The 15801-nt window shown below is 38.5% G+C and overlaps 1 protein-coding gene across 8 annotated transcripts in view; it reads right to left on the bottom strand.

The window, feature by feature from the left end:
* Nucleotides 1-15801, bottom strand: part of KIF16B (kinesin family member 16B) — a 447597-nt gene that overhangs the window by 377705 nt on the left and 54091 nt on the right. For 6 of the 8 annotated variants that reach the window (XM_004376454.1, XM_023731419.1, XM_023731420.1 and 3 more), the window contains exons 2-4: nucleotides 9485-9554; nucleotides 7331-7444; nucleotides 899-1015 (exon numbers count right to left, since the gene is read on the bottom strand). In XM_004376454.1, the coding sequence (XP_004376511.1) occupies nucleotides 899-1015; nucleotides 7331-7444; nucleotides 9485-9554 (301 nt within the window). Of the gene's footprint in view, nucleotides 1-898; nucleotides 1016-7330; nucleotides 7445-9484; nucleotides 9555-15801 lie in introns of those variants that run through there. The other 2 variants (XM_023731422.1, XM_023731425.1) reach the window with 2 other exon arrangements.

Raw genomic sequence — 15801 nt, 5'->3', positions numbered from 1 at the left:
TCATAGCACATTTATCTACTTCTTATGTAAAGGAAAAGCCTGGATTTAAGAAGTCAGGTTATATACACTGAAATATTTCATCTAGAAAGACCTACCTTCCTTTAAAACACTACTTCCACTGACCACCCAACCTTTAGCATAGACACTATGGTGCCTGCTGATAGGAGCCCTACAATCCTCTGGCAGTATCTCCACATCTAGAACATGCCCAAGTCTTGCAAGTCATCGAACAGAGCTTTCACTATGACACAAGAATATTAAAACACACAAACACTATCTAAATCTGGAGAAAACACAGAAAGAGATAAAGTTCCTCCAATAATGTCTAGTTTTTACTCCTCCATATTTTGGGACAAGTAGAAGAACGCTAATGTGTGTTCATTTATACAGTGTAACTACTAACCTCTATAAACTATGTATGTAACTATGAAAACTACATATATAACTCTGATTCTTTTTATGTATTTGCTCGAATTATGCAGTACCTTTCCACCAAAGATGTAGATTTTTTAAATATTTTTCTTGGGGGAAAAATGTTCTGAATAATTTTAAAAAGAACAGAGTTCAGTAATTCTATACAAACTTTGTGTTAGCAGAAAAGAAGAATAAATTACTTGCGGGCCCAGCATACTTTTCTTTGATAAGATTATAAGGCCTTTAAAAACAGAAAATGAACTGGGACTTGCATCCATTATTCAAGCTTATAAACTTAAAACTATTTCTAATTTAAAATCTCTCAGAGGAAATTTAGTCCAACTTATTATTGAGATTTTTCTTATTCCTAAAGAATGATCAGAACACAAAAACTAAGTTAGTACAGACCAAGTAGATAAGAGATAATTCTGTCAGTCCAAAGAGAGATAATGAGAAATGTTCTCCCCACACAGTGTAAACGTACGGAATTTCCCATCATAGTGTATGACTTTCCTGATCCAGTTTGCCCATATGCAAAGACACAAGCATTATAACCTTCAAATGCAGATTTCACGACATCCGTGCCCAGGGTTTTGAAAACCTGAAAGCCAAAAAAAAATCACAAAAGATACAATTACCATGGATTTTTTAACAAGTTCCTTCAGTGTTAACAAAACTCTTGAACGCTACTTTCATCTCTTAAGGATTACACCATTATAAATAAATCGCTGCAGAACCAAATAACAGACTATGTACCTCAGTTTTTTAATCAAAAGTAAACTTTGCAAGCAAGCAAAGACCAACCCCATCCTCTTTCTTATTTAAGTCAACAAAAAAATCCTGAAATATAAAAATGCAAACAAGGCCAACTGGCAATTGTGTCTAGAAGCAAAGATGATTTTAAAGCATGATAATTTATCAATTCAGAATTATATAAATTTATAAACCTATTCATTCTATCCATGCTTCCAGAACTTAGCATTCAAAGCCTGAAGGTCACAGAGGCCAGAAAGTATTGCCCGAACCATGCCAAACCAATGCCACCATTTTAAGGGTTTCACTGTTCATCAAAATAAATCTCACTTCTCTGGAGGTTCTCAGGGAGCTGAGTGATGGGTGGGTGTGGAAGAGGCTGAGATGGCTGGGCTCCCCCATCTCAGAGTCCAGATAACTCTACCTACCTGGATATTTGCCCAGAGGGAAGGAAGCAAGGGAGACAATTGTGTGGGGCCTGGGATTACGCCTACAATGGCCTGAGTCCAGGTCAGCTGCACCAAGTAGTTCTAGGAGGACACTTCGGGGAATGAAATGGAGTGAAGTGTTCATACTTTACCCAGGCAACTGATGTACAGGAGGTAAGTCAAGATGTGTGTTTATCCTGGTTATACCCAACTGGGAAGGGGACTAACTAAAACTTTCCAATCCCCAAAAATGTTCACATAAAAAACCAACTCCAATTACTGTCAAGCAGCCTAGAGCACAGATCACAAGCTGCTGCATGTGAGAATCACCTAGGAAGCCTGTGAAGTCCCAATGCCCCTCACTACACCATACCCCACCCCCGTCCCCAAAACCCAGACCAATTAAATAAGAATTTCAGGGGTGTGAATCCAGGAACTAGGATTTTTTTAAACTCCCCAGGTGATCTCAAAGTGGCCCAGGGCACTGACGCCTACCAATCAGCCCAGGACATGGAGGTGATTCCACATGGGAAGCCAGATTCCCATTAGGACATGCACACTGAGGCTGACGTCAGAGTAATGTACGGAGCCACCCCACAGCACAGATTGAGGCCTGCCAGGCTGAGCAGAACGTCTACACTAACAGGGCTGAGGAAAACTGGCCTTCGTGATCTCAGCTCCACATAAACCATCCCTGCTAACAGCACAGCCTGTCATCCCAGGATGAGAGAAACATACCACCGACTGAGGGGACTGCGGCTTTCCACAGGCACCATCTTCCCGCCATCTTGTTTGGACTTTGTTTCCTCAGTCTCGTCAGTCAAAAACAGACATATTTTAATTTCCATTGAGTCACTTCCACAAACAGCCAGTCTCATTCATTCTGAGTTGATTTTGTTTTCTGTTTTTTTGTTTGTTTGTTTGTTTTTATTTTAACTTTAGGAGCTGGTATTTTCTGATCTTATCCTCATGTTCTGATGACTTAATTCTCAACTATGTAGCAGCTCATCCTCACTGGGCATTCTCTAAATCTTTTCATGTGCTCATATGATAGACAGACAGACAAATAGAAACTATGGAGTCTACTCCAACTCGTGGCAACATTATGTACAACAGAACGAAATGTTACCCCATCCTGCATCATCCTCACACTCAATGGCATGTTCAAGTCCATAGTGGTCGCTATTAGGCCAGTCCATCTCATTGAGGGTCTCCCTAGCCCTTGCTGGCCCTCTACTTCACCAAACATGATGTCCTTCTCCTGACTGATCCCTTTTGATGACATGTCCAAAGCAAGCAAGTTGGACAATATTCTGTTTAATCCATAAGGCTTCCATTGGCTAATTTTCAAAAGTAGATCACCAGGCCTTTCTTCTTAGTCTGTCTTACTCTGGAAGCTCCGGTGAAACTTGTCCACCAAGGTTGACCTTGTTGGTATTTAAATAGTGGTGGCATAGCTTCCATCATCACAAGCCACCACAGCACAACCAACTGACAGACAAGTGGTAGGTTCATGTATTAATCCTCATTAGAATGCTGTAAGGCAAGTTGTGTTTCAAGACCCATTTTTTAGATGAGGAAGTTGAAGGGGAGAAGTTAGGTAAATGGGAACACCGGTGAGTATCATAACTGGAATCTGAACCCAGACCTTTCTTATTCCAAAGCCTATGCCTTCTAGACCCTCTTCCCACACCTTCTAAAGGAGCACCCAGAATTCAACACTACCTGGAAGGCAATTCCCCAGACTTATGCTACGAAAAAGCTAGAAATCCAGGCCCCTAGTTTGAGGTGCATTTTTACCATTATTTATGGAATACGAAGAGAACTTCTATTTCCCCAAGTCCTTCCAATTAAACAAACAAAAAAGCAAATATCATTTTTATTATTTCATGGAGTGCCAGTGGATAGAAAGAAAAACTTTCCATAAACCTTTCAAAGAATAAAGGAAGGATCTTCTCGCATAGTTTTGACTAAGACTAAAGCAAAGCTGTAGAAAATACCATATTTAAACCAAACCCAAAGGCTTTCTAAACAAAATTCTTCCCTAGGGTTAAAAATCACATCCATCATTTTATTATTACTTTATCTCCCAGAAAGCTAACCCAGTCGGACTTTTCTGACAGACTCAGAGGTTCAGGGGGGCTAGCAGTGGTGTACAGGACTGTAACACATGTCTAGAAATGCAAGTCTGGAGGAGCAGATATCCAGGCCTGGCCCAGTCGTAGGTTCAAATAACACACCCAAAGTAGGTGGGTGCCAACACCCAGAGAAATGGCAGGACACTGCCCACATCTCCAGGGTTCTTGGCAAGGAAGACAGGCTGGTTCATCCACAGCCCCCACAAATGACTCATTTAAGCACAATCTACAGTTGGACAATATTCTTGCATCATACTCTACTGAGATCTCTCACCTGGCCTGGTTATCCAAAACCCACCTGGCTGCTTGTCTGAGCACAGACTTCAAAGTTAGTTTCCAGAGTAATCCAAAGCATAACCAGGGCCTCTCTTCAGAAGAGTTGTCCACAAGAGGGCCCTGTTAAAACAAAGACTGTCCCATCTAGCTTGTCAACTGGGAGATTTAAGGTTTCCAATTTCTCCAGGATTGAGTTAAGGAACTGGTTGTTCGAGATCAAAGCCTCCCTACGAAGGTTTAAAGAATCATTAAGAAAATTAGACCTCCTGGAGGTCACCTTTCAGCCAAATAATAGACTGGCCCATAAAATAAACAATAACACCTGTGAAGAACGTGTTCCTTAAAACAAAACTATAAGAGACCAAAAGGGAAGCATTTTCCCAAAAGCAAAGATAAGAAGGTAGGGAGGGGCAGGAAAACCTGAAGAATGGAAACGGGTTACCCAAGGTAGAAACAGGCAGAGTGCTAACACTTTGAGGGGACTGCAACCAATGTCACGAAACAATCTGTGTATGAATTATTGAATGGAAAACTCATCTGCTGTGTAAACATTCACCTGAAGCACAATAAAATGTCTAAAAAATAAAATAAAAGAAAATTATACCTTATTTAATGGTCTTTAATTTACATGAGTGTGGATTTTAATTGCTTATTAACTTTTTCTCTAATTCTAAAATTAACTTGGAAGGAAGAAATAATGAGTGATCATCAACCTGGTATTTGTTGAATGTTAAGGGAAACTTGACTTGAACTACAGTGATAGGCATGATATGTTTTCCCAAGATTCCTATACATTAAACGATTAACAACAACAAAAAACACAGGATCATGCTAAAAGCTCCGCATCTTCCCAAGTTTCTAGCCTCCGGGATACAAACGGTCAGCTCACTTCCTGTACTTATACGTGGCATCATGAAAACGTAGTCAAAATTCAAAACTAAAGCTCTTTTTATCAAGAGGTTTAAAATTAGGAGTGAGGGAAGATTATTTTCTCTTTAATGTCTAAAATAGAGTGCTTAAAAATAGATATTTTTGTGCATTTATGTGTGTGTTATTAACACATGGTTCTACTAGAAAGCAGTGTTTACTAACATATCTCAGGGCTTTTCTAGTTTTGTGGTTTCATGAAACAATCTTAGGTTATTTATACAGAGTCAAAGACCCCAAAGCATCTGAGAACAGATGCTGCACGTACACCTAAAGCATTACAGTTATCTTCATCAGTTGAAAGCTTTTCACAATCTAAAAATATTTTTTAATTCTGGGCATTTATTTTTAACTCCCAGAAGAGCTAATTTTGTTTCTGCTTCCCTGATCTTGACTCTTCTAGAACTCAGAAAATGCCATCTCTTCCCATAAAGGGACCTTCACCTGAAAATGGGTTCATCCAGTCAGCAAACCTTTATGGAAGATCTCCAGCATGCCAGGCCCTGTCATTTTACAATGCTCTACATCTCCATCCCCAGGCTTTCCCTCAGCACAGCCCTCTGTCCCAGAAGTCCTCAGGGGGAAAATTCAGCTGCTCATTAGGTAAATTAGAAGTGGAGACCTTCCCAATTCTTCATTCATCCTCCACTGAAGACTCTGAAGACTGCGCACAGTGAACTGGCTTTTCCCTGAACAAACTCCCTGGCACCCACAACTTCATCTTTATTCCTATTAAAGCCAAAATATGGATTCCAATATCTGTAACATTCTATTCCTCACCAGACTGCTAACTACCAATGCTGACTAATCCACTCACCTCGACCCCAAAGCCATCTTCATTTACTCATTCACTGATTCATTCATTCAACAGGGCTCCCTCTCCATCTGCCATTCAGGACAGGCCACACTTTTTCTCTTATACCTTAAGACTTTCCAGTGGCATCCCACCACTGTATATACATCAGCTCCAAGATCAGCTACTTATTAGGTGTATGAACTTGAGCCTCTTCAACAAAGGAAAACAGAGCTGAAATTTATCTCACTTGGCTTTTGTGAAGATTAAATGGGATGGCATACATGAGCACCAACCAGAGTTCCTGACACCAATGGCAACACAAGCAACATTGGTTCATCTTTCCTCTCCCTGGCCCTCTTTAATACCACCTCCAGGAACCTCATCTCTTCATCGCTTCCATCCCCATTGCTGGTATTCCTTTCTATCTGTCCCTGATGTTTGACTCAACAGTTCCTGCATATGGTCACTCCCATCCTTTCCTTTGAACACCTCGTCTAAGTTCACAGCCTAGCTTAATACCCAACATTTTCACTGCCTCAGAAAGCCATCCTCCTCCACAAACCATTTCTAAGCCAACTATATCTGGGCTTCTCATATATTAAGGTGTTTGCAAGTTACCTGGGGATCTTATTAAAAAGCAGATTCTGATAATGCAGGTCTAGAATAGGTTCTGAGAGTCTGTACTTCTAATCAGCTCCTAGGCAATGCTGATGATGATGGTGCATGGATACACATCAGTAAAAAAGGAACTAGACAACAATGTCCCTTCATGTTCTAATTTTCAAGATGCGGCTACATGGATTCCAACCCAGAGGAGGTAGGACAGGAATTCTTATCCCCATTTTAATACATGAAGATCTGAAGCTACACATTTCCAAAGCCACACAAAAGCATTAACAAGCCAGAAAGAGAGGCCTGGCCATGAAGCCCATGTTCCTCCCCCAACACTAGAGTTTCCCCATAACCCCACCCAGCTTTTCTCACCAGAGAAATATACTTATCCTTCTGCTCACATGAAACATCAACATCAGCATTTCATGGCCTTCTGGGAAGATCTTTGTGTCTGTTCTTATCTGCCATGACACATCTACAATTTTAGACCTTAAAAGCCTACAGAGCAGGTTTCTTGGACAAATTCCAGCATAATTCTAGGTTCTCAAAGAAAGATTCTAGACATTTCTGAGAGTCCACCAAATCAGGGGAAACGTGACTTGGGTTTTACATTACCTCCTAAAGCTCTGCGTCACAGCAGGACTCACAGTTAAGTGGCTTATTTGCTGGGTGTAATGGCATATAAATGCCCCTCCTCCCAAAATGCTTTATTTGCACAGCTCCTTCAAAATAGTAGCCATCTCCATGTTTTGAACCAAATCCAAGTTATGTTCATCATGCTCAGAAGTAAAAAAAAAAAAATCAACCTTTTGGGGTCTGAGTTCTTCAAACGTCTAAGATACACGGTCCAGTGCAATAACCAATAAGTTAAGTAACAAGAATTAACTTTAGAAAAAAATTAGCAAGATGATTCAAAGAGCTTAAGGGTAGGCATGTTCTTCTCTATATGAAAATAAATCAAAGTAAAGATTTTAACAATATCATACCATTTCTTGTGTAATATAATCTGGACTTTTTGTATCAGCAGAATAAAAAGAAAAGTCATAGGTGAAGGTCTTCGTCCGTTCTCTTCCAGTGTCCCCAGTTCCTCCTTCTGGAATCTAGAGAGAGATGATTTTAACGGTAATAACAATATAAAGAGAATAATAATAATAATGTAAAGAAGACTGTCATTTTACAAGTGAGCCAATTCAGGGGAAAAAAATGGTTCTTCCTAAAAAATATATGACAATAACCACTTTTCATATTTATACCCCAACTAAAAATCATTTCATCCCGCCCCATAACCTTCCTAAAAAAAAGAAACAAAACTTAAATAAATAGAACCTAAACGCCTTCTCCCAGCAATCCAGGCTCTGTGATATGAGCCAAGGCTATTTTTCTGGCCTTTTTGTCATAATTGTCTTAGATAGACCCAAAACTCCAACCACATTCTATTTTTTCCAGCTTCAATGCTTTTTATTCTTCCCTCGACCTGAATCACCACAACTGGGCTCTGCACAACTCCAGGGGGTGTTATTCACACAGATCGTGGTGTGACTGGCGCCCCCTGAAGTGGTACACTTCATTGACCCCATTCCAAACACCAGGTCAGATGACACCTCTTCCATGAAGCTTCCCTTGTGTACACCAGCCAGAAGCCATTTCTCTCACGTGTGAGGGCCTCGACTCTACTGGGACACATCACACTGAGAGTTTATTGCATGTTTGCATATATATAGCCCACCTTGCCATATACTTAAACCAAAAACCGTGTTCAAAAATCTTCATAAGCCCCCAAATCCTCACACAGTTCCTTGGACACATGCTGAATAAATTCAATGGGCACCATATTTTCCAACATGATTCACATACTATAAAGAACATCTGTCAAAGTTCTTATTAAAATGTTAAAAGTCTAGGCATCTGTTCTGGTTACTCAAATGGCAGACAAGGTAATATTTGTAAAACTCAAAAAGCAATAGAGTAATCAAGGGAAATAGATTACAAAATGCACAAAGAAAGGAGACTCATCCAAGGCCAGGGGTCTCCTCACTCTGTTTCAGTAAATACGTTTTAATAATTAAACTTTTACTAAAGCACTGAGAGTAAACAAAGATGCATGAAGCAAGGATAAGAGAACAGCAGCAAATGGACAAGTAATGACTGGTAGAATCCTGAGAAGACAGAAACGGGAGGTCCAAGGAAGGCAAGCTCAGTGTGGGCCAGATACAGCTGGAATGGTACAAAGGACTGTGGGGAGTAGAGAATGCCTCAGGTAAAGGGACAAGGGAGCCTCAAAAGAGGCCTGTCAAATGACCCAGAGCACTGCCCAACTGGAAGACTGGAGCATTCCCCAGCTCCTATCACTGGGGATCACACTGCACTACACTGAAATTGAAATTCAAAGTGTCCACTCCCTCGAGCAATGAATTAATAGAAATCTACTCCTCGGAAGCAGACAGGAGCTTGATCAGAACTTGGCCAAGAAGCAGCAGGCCTCAGAAACCCAAACATACAAGGTAATGAAAATATCAAAGGAGGATGGTCCTGAGCTCCTCTGTGATTTCTTTATTATTCATTCTACTCCTTACTTCCCCCTAACTGAAAAGTATTCAAGGTCTTTAACAAATGCGCTGACCAAATAAGCAAATAGGATACTTTAACTGCAGAAGGAAGAACTTGCCGTATTAGAAAATTTAGTGTTTGCTTGTTTTTTCTTTCATTCCCTAATTTTCGAATAATAATACCAAGTCCTATTGCAAAATTTACAAAACATAGTGACTTTAATTAAAAATGGAAAAAAATATGGGGCCAAAGCTTTTTTAATAATTCATAGAATAAAGTCAATTGCTAGGCTAAGGATCCACTACTTGGCTGGAAAATAAAGATGTCTGGGTCAGGGTTAAACTCACAAGCTCACATACCAGAGGCAGAGTTTGGGTCTGGCTTCCAGATCAAATGAAACTAGGTATGGGAGAAGAATCAGGAGATCAACCCTTCATGACTAGGCCCAAGCCAACAGCAAGTTGACTTGGCTAATTGAAATGAGAAAGGAATGCATAAATGGTACACATGATTTATTTACCCATTAAGTCACTCCAACAGTAAAGCAAACAAGGGACGTGATGAAACTGAAGCAAGGCCCGCTCATTACTTGCCTTTAAGTTTGTGATTGTTGTTTTGCTTTTCTCCATTTGAATAATGAACTTGGCTTCCAACTCCTTTTCCCTGCAACAGAAATAATTCACTATTTGTTAGGAGGAGAAAAAAGATTGTTTAAAAAAAAAGGTTTTCTTTACTTATTAATATGTGAATTTTTTTTTAATGACACGTGAAGAACATTCTCTGCTAATACTCCTAAACCCTCATAACCATGAAGATACACAAAATAGATGCCAGCATCAAAAAACTATGCATGAAAAATGTGTTCTAAAAACCTGGAAGAATTTCTAACTGTGAGCCAAAAGGAATGTAAATGACAGAAACCATGGAGGGCTTGACTCATGAAAAAAGAAGCCCCGCACATCTGATTACAAAAAGAAAGATACTTTATCCCTCCACCAGGATAAGAACCAAGGAGAAAACTGGACTTGTCACGACCAGGTGCCACTTCTAGAACAGCTAGGGCACTGCTTCCTCTTCCTACCTTCCTTCTACACCCACTCAGAAACAGCAATTCCCAGAAAAATAGTAGAACAGGAAGTAAACAGAACTCCTAAACAGTACAGTTCTCTATAATAAATGACTGTACATTCACACAATGGAGTGTTACACAGCTGAAAAGAAATGAGAAAGATCTCTCTATATTGCTATAGAGTGGTTACGAGGATATATTGTTAGGTACAGAAAACCAAGGTGAAGAAAAGTATACATAATATGCTATATGTACTTATACATCTTATATTTAAAAATAAAAAGAATAACTTATGTTTATTCTTTTTTAAATGACTACCTATAGAAAAGGTCCCTGGGTGGGGCAAACAGTTAAGCACTCCACTACTAGCTGAAAAGGTTGGCTGTTTGAACCCACCCAGAGGCACCTGGGAAGGCAGGCAGGCCTGGCAATCTGCTTCTGAAAGGTCACTGCCTTGAAAACCCTATGGAGCCTGCACACAGAGGGTTGCCATGAGTCAACTGCAAATAACAAACTATAGGGAGCCCTGGTGGCACTGTGGTTAAGACCAAAAGGTCAGCAGTTCAAATCAACCAGCTGCTCCATGGAAACCCTATGGGGTAGTTCTACTCTGTCATATAGAGTCACTATGAGTCGGAATCGACTAGATGGCAACGAGCTTTTTTTTTTTTTTTTTTTTTTTTAATAGGGAAGGAAGAGAATGAAGTGAAGGGAACAGGGATGCAAACTAGGTTTCTACAAATATCCTTTGTTAAGGAGATGATCTTTGGAATGATGAAAACATTTTACACAAAAGTAGGTTGAAGTAAATGAAACTAATTGTGTATACTGGAAAACTGCACTTGAAACTATTTCAAGTGACTGTAGGCAGGAATTGGATTGCTTCTCGGTTCAAGTAGATACACAAGACTAAATGGGCATCTCCTTTCGGAAGGTGAGATGAGAAGGCAGAAAAGCTATAGAAGCTGGTTGAGTGCACACGGGAAATCCAGGGTGGAAAGGAGGAGTGGGCCGTCACATCATAGAGACAGCAACTACAGTCACATAACAATATGTGTATAAATGTTGATATGAAAAACTAAGTTGAGTTGTTAACTTTCACCTACAGTAAAATAAAACAAATAAATAAATTTACCCCTATCTTCCAAAGTTTGAACTAGTTTTTTATTACTTGGTATCTCCTTTACTTCCTCTCCATTTGAAAGATCTATACGTACACTATTCCTTCCTTTATTGTTCTGACATTGTTGTCATTTACAGATTCACCTCTCTAGTTCCCGATTGTAAATCTTTTAGTTTTGTTTTATCTTTGAGGGTTCATTACCTATGTTAGTATCTGGCTGATGTGGGCTTGCATTCTAGATTCAGACTGTTGTCTGACATTGTGGTTCTCTAACCAAAGGACTCCCTTTAACAGTTCTTGTAAGTCTGGCTTGGTTTTTACATATTCCCTTAATTTCTGTTTATCTGGAAACGTCCCAATTTCTACATCATATTTGAGTGAAAGTTTTGCAGTATATATTCTAGGTTAGCAATTTTTTTCTTTCAATGTTTATGTCATCCCACTGCCTTCTTTCTTGCATGGTTGCTGCTGAGTAATCACAGCTTCATCTTATTGATTCCCATTTATGACTTCATTCTTCTTGAGCTGCTCTCAGGATTCTTTCCTTGTCTTTGGGTTTCTACTGTGATTATGCTATATTTTGGTGATTTTCTTTTGGGCTCTATCCTATCTGGGGTTTATTGAGCTTACTGGATGGTCAGCTTTTCGTCTTTCATGATATTAGGGAAGTTTTCTGTCAGTAGTTCTTCAATTATCCTCTCTGTGATTTCTGTTTTCTCCCCGTTTTAGAATTCTGATCACTTGCAAATTTTTGTTTTTGATTGTATACCACTTCTTTCTCAGGGTTTCTTCATTTTTCTTCATTATTTTCTGCGATTTTTCCTCAAAAAAAGTGGTATCCAAGTATTTGTCTTCAATTTCGCTGATCCTGTCTTCGTGTTTCAAATTTGCTCCTCAAACCTTTTATGACATTGTCCATTTCTGAAATCTTACAGTTTACCTTTTGGATTTCTAACTATTGGTTTTGTACAATTTCTAGTTGTGTATTTATTTTGACATTATGTTCCTGTATTATTTTCCTGAATTCTTGCATTGTTTTGTCGTTCTTTTCCATAATTTTGTCTGTATTTTGATAATGATTAAAGAGACAATCCATCATAAAGATAAAATCATAAATATCATGCAACCAATAACAAGGGTCCAAATTACATAGAACAAAATTCTAAAAGTACCGAAAAGAAAAATTGATACTACCAGGAGACTTCAACACACCATTACCGATAAAGGACAGAACATCTAGAAAGAAACTCAACGAAGAAACAGAAGCTCTAAAGGCCACAATCAACCAACTTGACCTCATAGACATATATAAAACACTCTACCCAACGGCTGCAAAGTACATACAATGCACATGGAACATTCTCCACAATAGACGACATCTTAGACCACAAAGCAACCTTCAACAAAATCCAAAACACTGAGATAATATAAAGTATCTTCTCTGATAACAAAGCCATCAAAGTAGAAATTAACAACAGGAAGAACAAAAAAAAAATCAAATAAATGAAAAAGGAATAACACCTTACTTAAATACTACTAGATAATAGAAAACATTAAAGATGGAATCAAAAAATTCCTAGAATCAAACAAGAATGAAAACACATCGTACTAAAATATTTCAGACACAGAAGAGGCATTGCTCAGAGGTCGATTTATAGCAATAGATGCACACATCAAAAAAGAAGAAAGGGACGAAACCAAAACATTACCTACACGACTTGAACAAAAAAAAGACAACAGCAAAAGAAGCATACAGACACCAAAAGAAAGGGAATAATAAAGATCAGAGCAAAAATAAATGAAACAGAAAACAGAAAAACAACAGACAGAATTAAAAAAAAAAAAATTTGTTCTTTGAAAGAACAAACAAAATCAACAAACCACTGGCCAAACTGACAAAAGAAAAACAGGAAAGGATGCAAATAACCCAAATAAGAAATGAAATGGGGGACATTATAACAGTGCAAACTGAAATAAAAAAGATCATAGCAGAGTATTATGAAAAACTATACTCCCAACAAAACTGAAAACCTAGAGGAAATGGACAAATTTCTACAAACACACTACTTACCCAAACTAACACAAACTGAAGTTGAAAATCTGAACAGATCCATAACAAGACATTGAAAAGGTAATTTAAAAAAAACTCCCAAGGAAAAAAAAAGCCCTGGCCCAGATGGCTTCAGTGGAGAATTCTAACAAACATTCAGAGAAAAGCTTACACCAGTACTACTTGAAGTATTTCGAACATACAAATGGAAGGGATACTTCCTAATTCATTCTATAAAGCCAGCATAACCCTGATATCAAAACCAGGCTAAAACACCACAAAAAAAGAAAATTACAGACCAATATGTGTCATGAATATAGATGCAAAAAATTTCAACAAAATTCTAGCCAATAGAATTCAGCATCATATCAAGAAAATAATACACCATGACCAAGTAGGATTCATACCAGGTATGCCAAGATGGTTCAACATTAGAAAATCAATCAACTAATCCACCACATAAATAAAAAAATCACATGATCATCTCAATCGAAGAAGAAAAGGCATTCAACAAAGTCCAACACCTATTCCTGATAAAAACTCTCAATAAAATAGGTATAGAAGAGAAATTCCTCAACATAATAAAGGGCATCTATGCAAAACCAACAGCCAACATCATTCTTAATGCAGAGGCTGAAAACACTCCCCTTGAGAACGGGAACAAGACAAGGATGCCCTTTATCACCACTCCTATTTAACACTGTGCTGGAAGTCCTAGCTAGAGTAACAAGGCAAGAAAAAGAAATAAAAGCATCCAGAGTGGTAATGAAGAAGTTAAACTACCCCTGTTTGCTGATGATATAATACTATACATAGAAAACCCAAAAGACTCCACAAGAAAACTACTGGAACTAATAGAAAGATTCAGCAGAGTAGCAGGATACAAGCTAAACATACAAAAACCAGGTGGATTCCTATACACCAATAAAGAGAACGACAAAAAGGAAATCAGGAAACCAATATCATTTATAATAGCCATTAAAAAAATATTTTGGAATAAGTCTAACCAGAGGTGTAAAAGACCTATACAAAGAAAACAACAAAACGCTACTATAACAAATCAAAAGAGAATTACATAAAAGGAAAAACCTACCATGCTCATGGATAGGTAGACTCAGCATTGTGAAAATGTCAATTTTACCTAAAGCAATCTACAAATACAATTCAATCTCAATCTAAATACCAACAGAATTCTTTAAAAAGATGGAAAAACTAACCATTAACTTTACAAAGAAAGGTAAGAGGCCCCGGATAAGTAAATCACTAGAGAAGAAATAAAGCAGTATTGAAACCACCTGACCAACCGACTGGAAGAGATCCATATTTATGCCTATTCCCAAGAAACGTGATTCCATCAAATGCAGAAATTATTGAATACCATTAGTATCACACATAAGTAACATTTTGATGAAGATCATTTAAAAGTGGCTGCAGCAGTGCATCAACAGGGAACTGCCAGAAATTCAAGCTGAATTCAGAAGAGGACATGGAACCAGGGCTATCATAGCTAATGTCAGATGGATCTTGGCTGAAAGAAGATAATACCAGAAAGATGTTTACCTGTGTTTTATTGACTATGCAAAGGCAATCGACTGTGTGGATCATAACAAATTATGGACAACACTGCAAAGAACGGGAATTCCGGAACACTTAATTGTGCTCATGAGGAACCTGTACATAGACCAAGAGGCAGTCGTTCAGACAGAACAAGGGAATATTGCATGGTTTAAAGTCAGGAAAGGTGTGCGTCAGGGTTGTTTCCTTTCACCATACTTATTCAATCTATATGCTGAGCAAATAATCCGAGAAGCTGGACTATATGAACAACATGGCATCAGGATTGGAGAAAGCCATTAACAACCTATGATATGCAGATGACACAACCTTGCTTGCTGAAAGTGAAGAGGACTTGAAGCACTTACTGATGAAGATCAAAGACCATAGCCTTCAGTATGGATTACACCTCAACACAAAGAAAACAAAAATCCTCACAACTGGACCAATAAATGACATCACGATAAATGTCAAAAAGAGTGATGTTGTTAAGGATTTCACTTTACTTGGATCCACAATCAACACCCATGGAAGCAGCAGTCAAGAAATCAAATGAGGGAATGCAAAATGATACAACCATTTTGGAAAATGATATGGCGCTTCTTTAAAAAGCTAGAAATAGAAATACCATCTGATCAAGCAATCCCACTCCTAGGAATATATCCTAGAGAAATAAGAGTCATCACTCGAATAGACATATGCACATTCATGTTCATGGCAGCATTGTTCACAATAGCAAAAAGATGGAAACAACCTAGATGCCTATCAACAGAGGAATGGATGAACGAACTATGGTACATACACACAATCCAGTACTATGCAATGAGAAAGAACAATGATGAATCTGTGAAGCATCTCATAACATGGATGAAACTGCATGACATTATGCTGAGTGAAATAAATCAATCACAAAAGGACAAATATTGTATGAGACCTCTATTGTAAAAACCCATGAAAAAGTTTACACACAAAAAGAAACAATCTTTGTTGGTTATGAGGGGTTGGGGGAGAAATACTAAATAGGCAATAGATAAGTGGTATCTTTGGTGAAGGGTGAGACAGTACACAATACTGGGGAAACTAGCACAACTTGTACAAGGAAAGGTCATGGAAG

Source organism: Trichechus manatus, unplaced genomic scaffold (assembly GCF_000243295.1).
Source record: "Trichechus manatus latirostris isolate Lorelei unplaced genomic scaffold, TriManLat1.0 scaffold00042, whole genome shotgun sequence".
NCBI lineage: Eukaryota > Metazoa > Chordata > Mammalia > Sirenia > Trichechidae > Trichechus > Trichechus manatus.
This window is presented reverse-complemented; position numbering and strand designations above follow the sequence as displayed.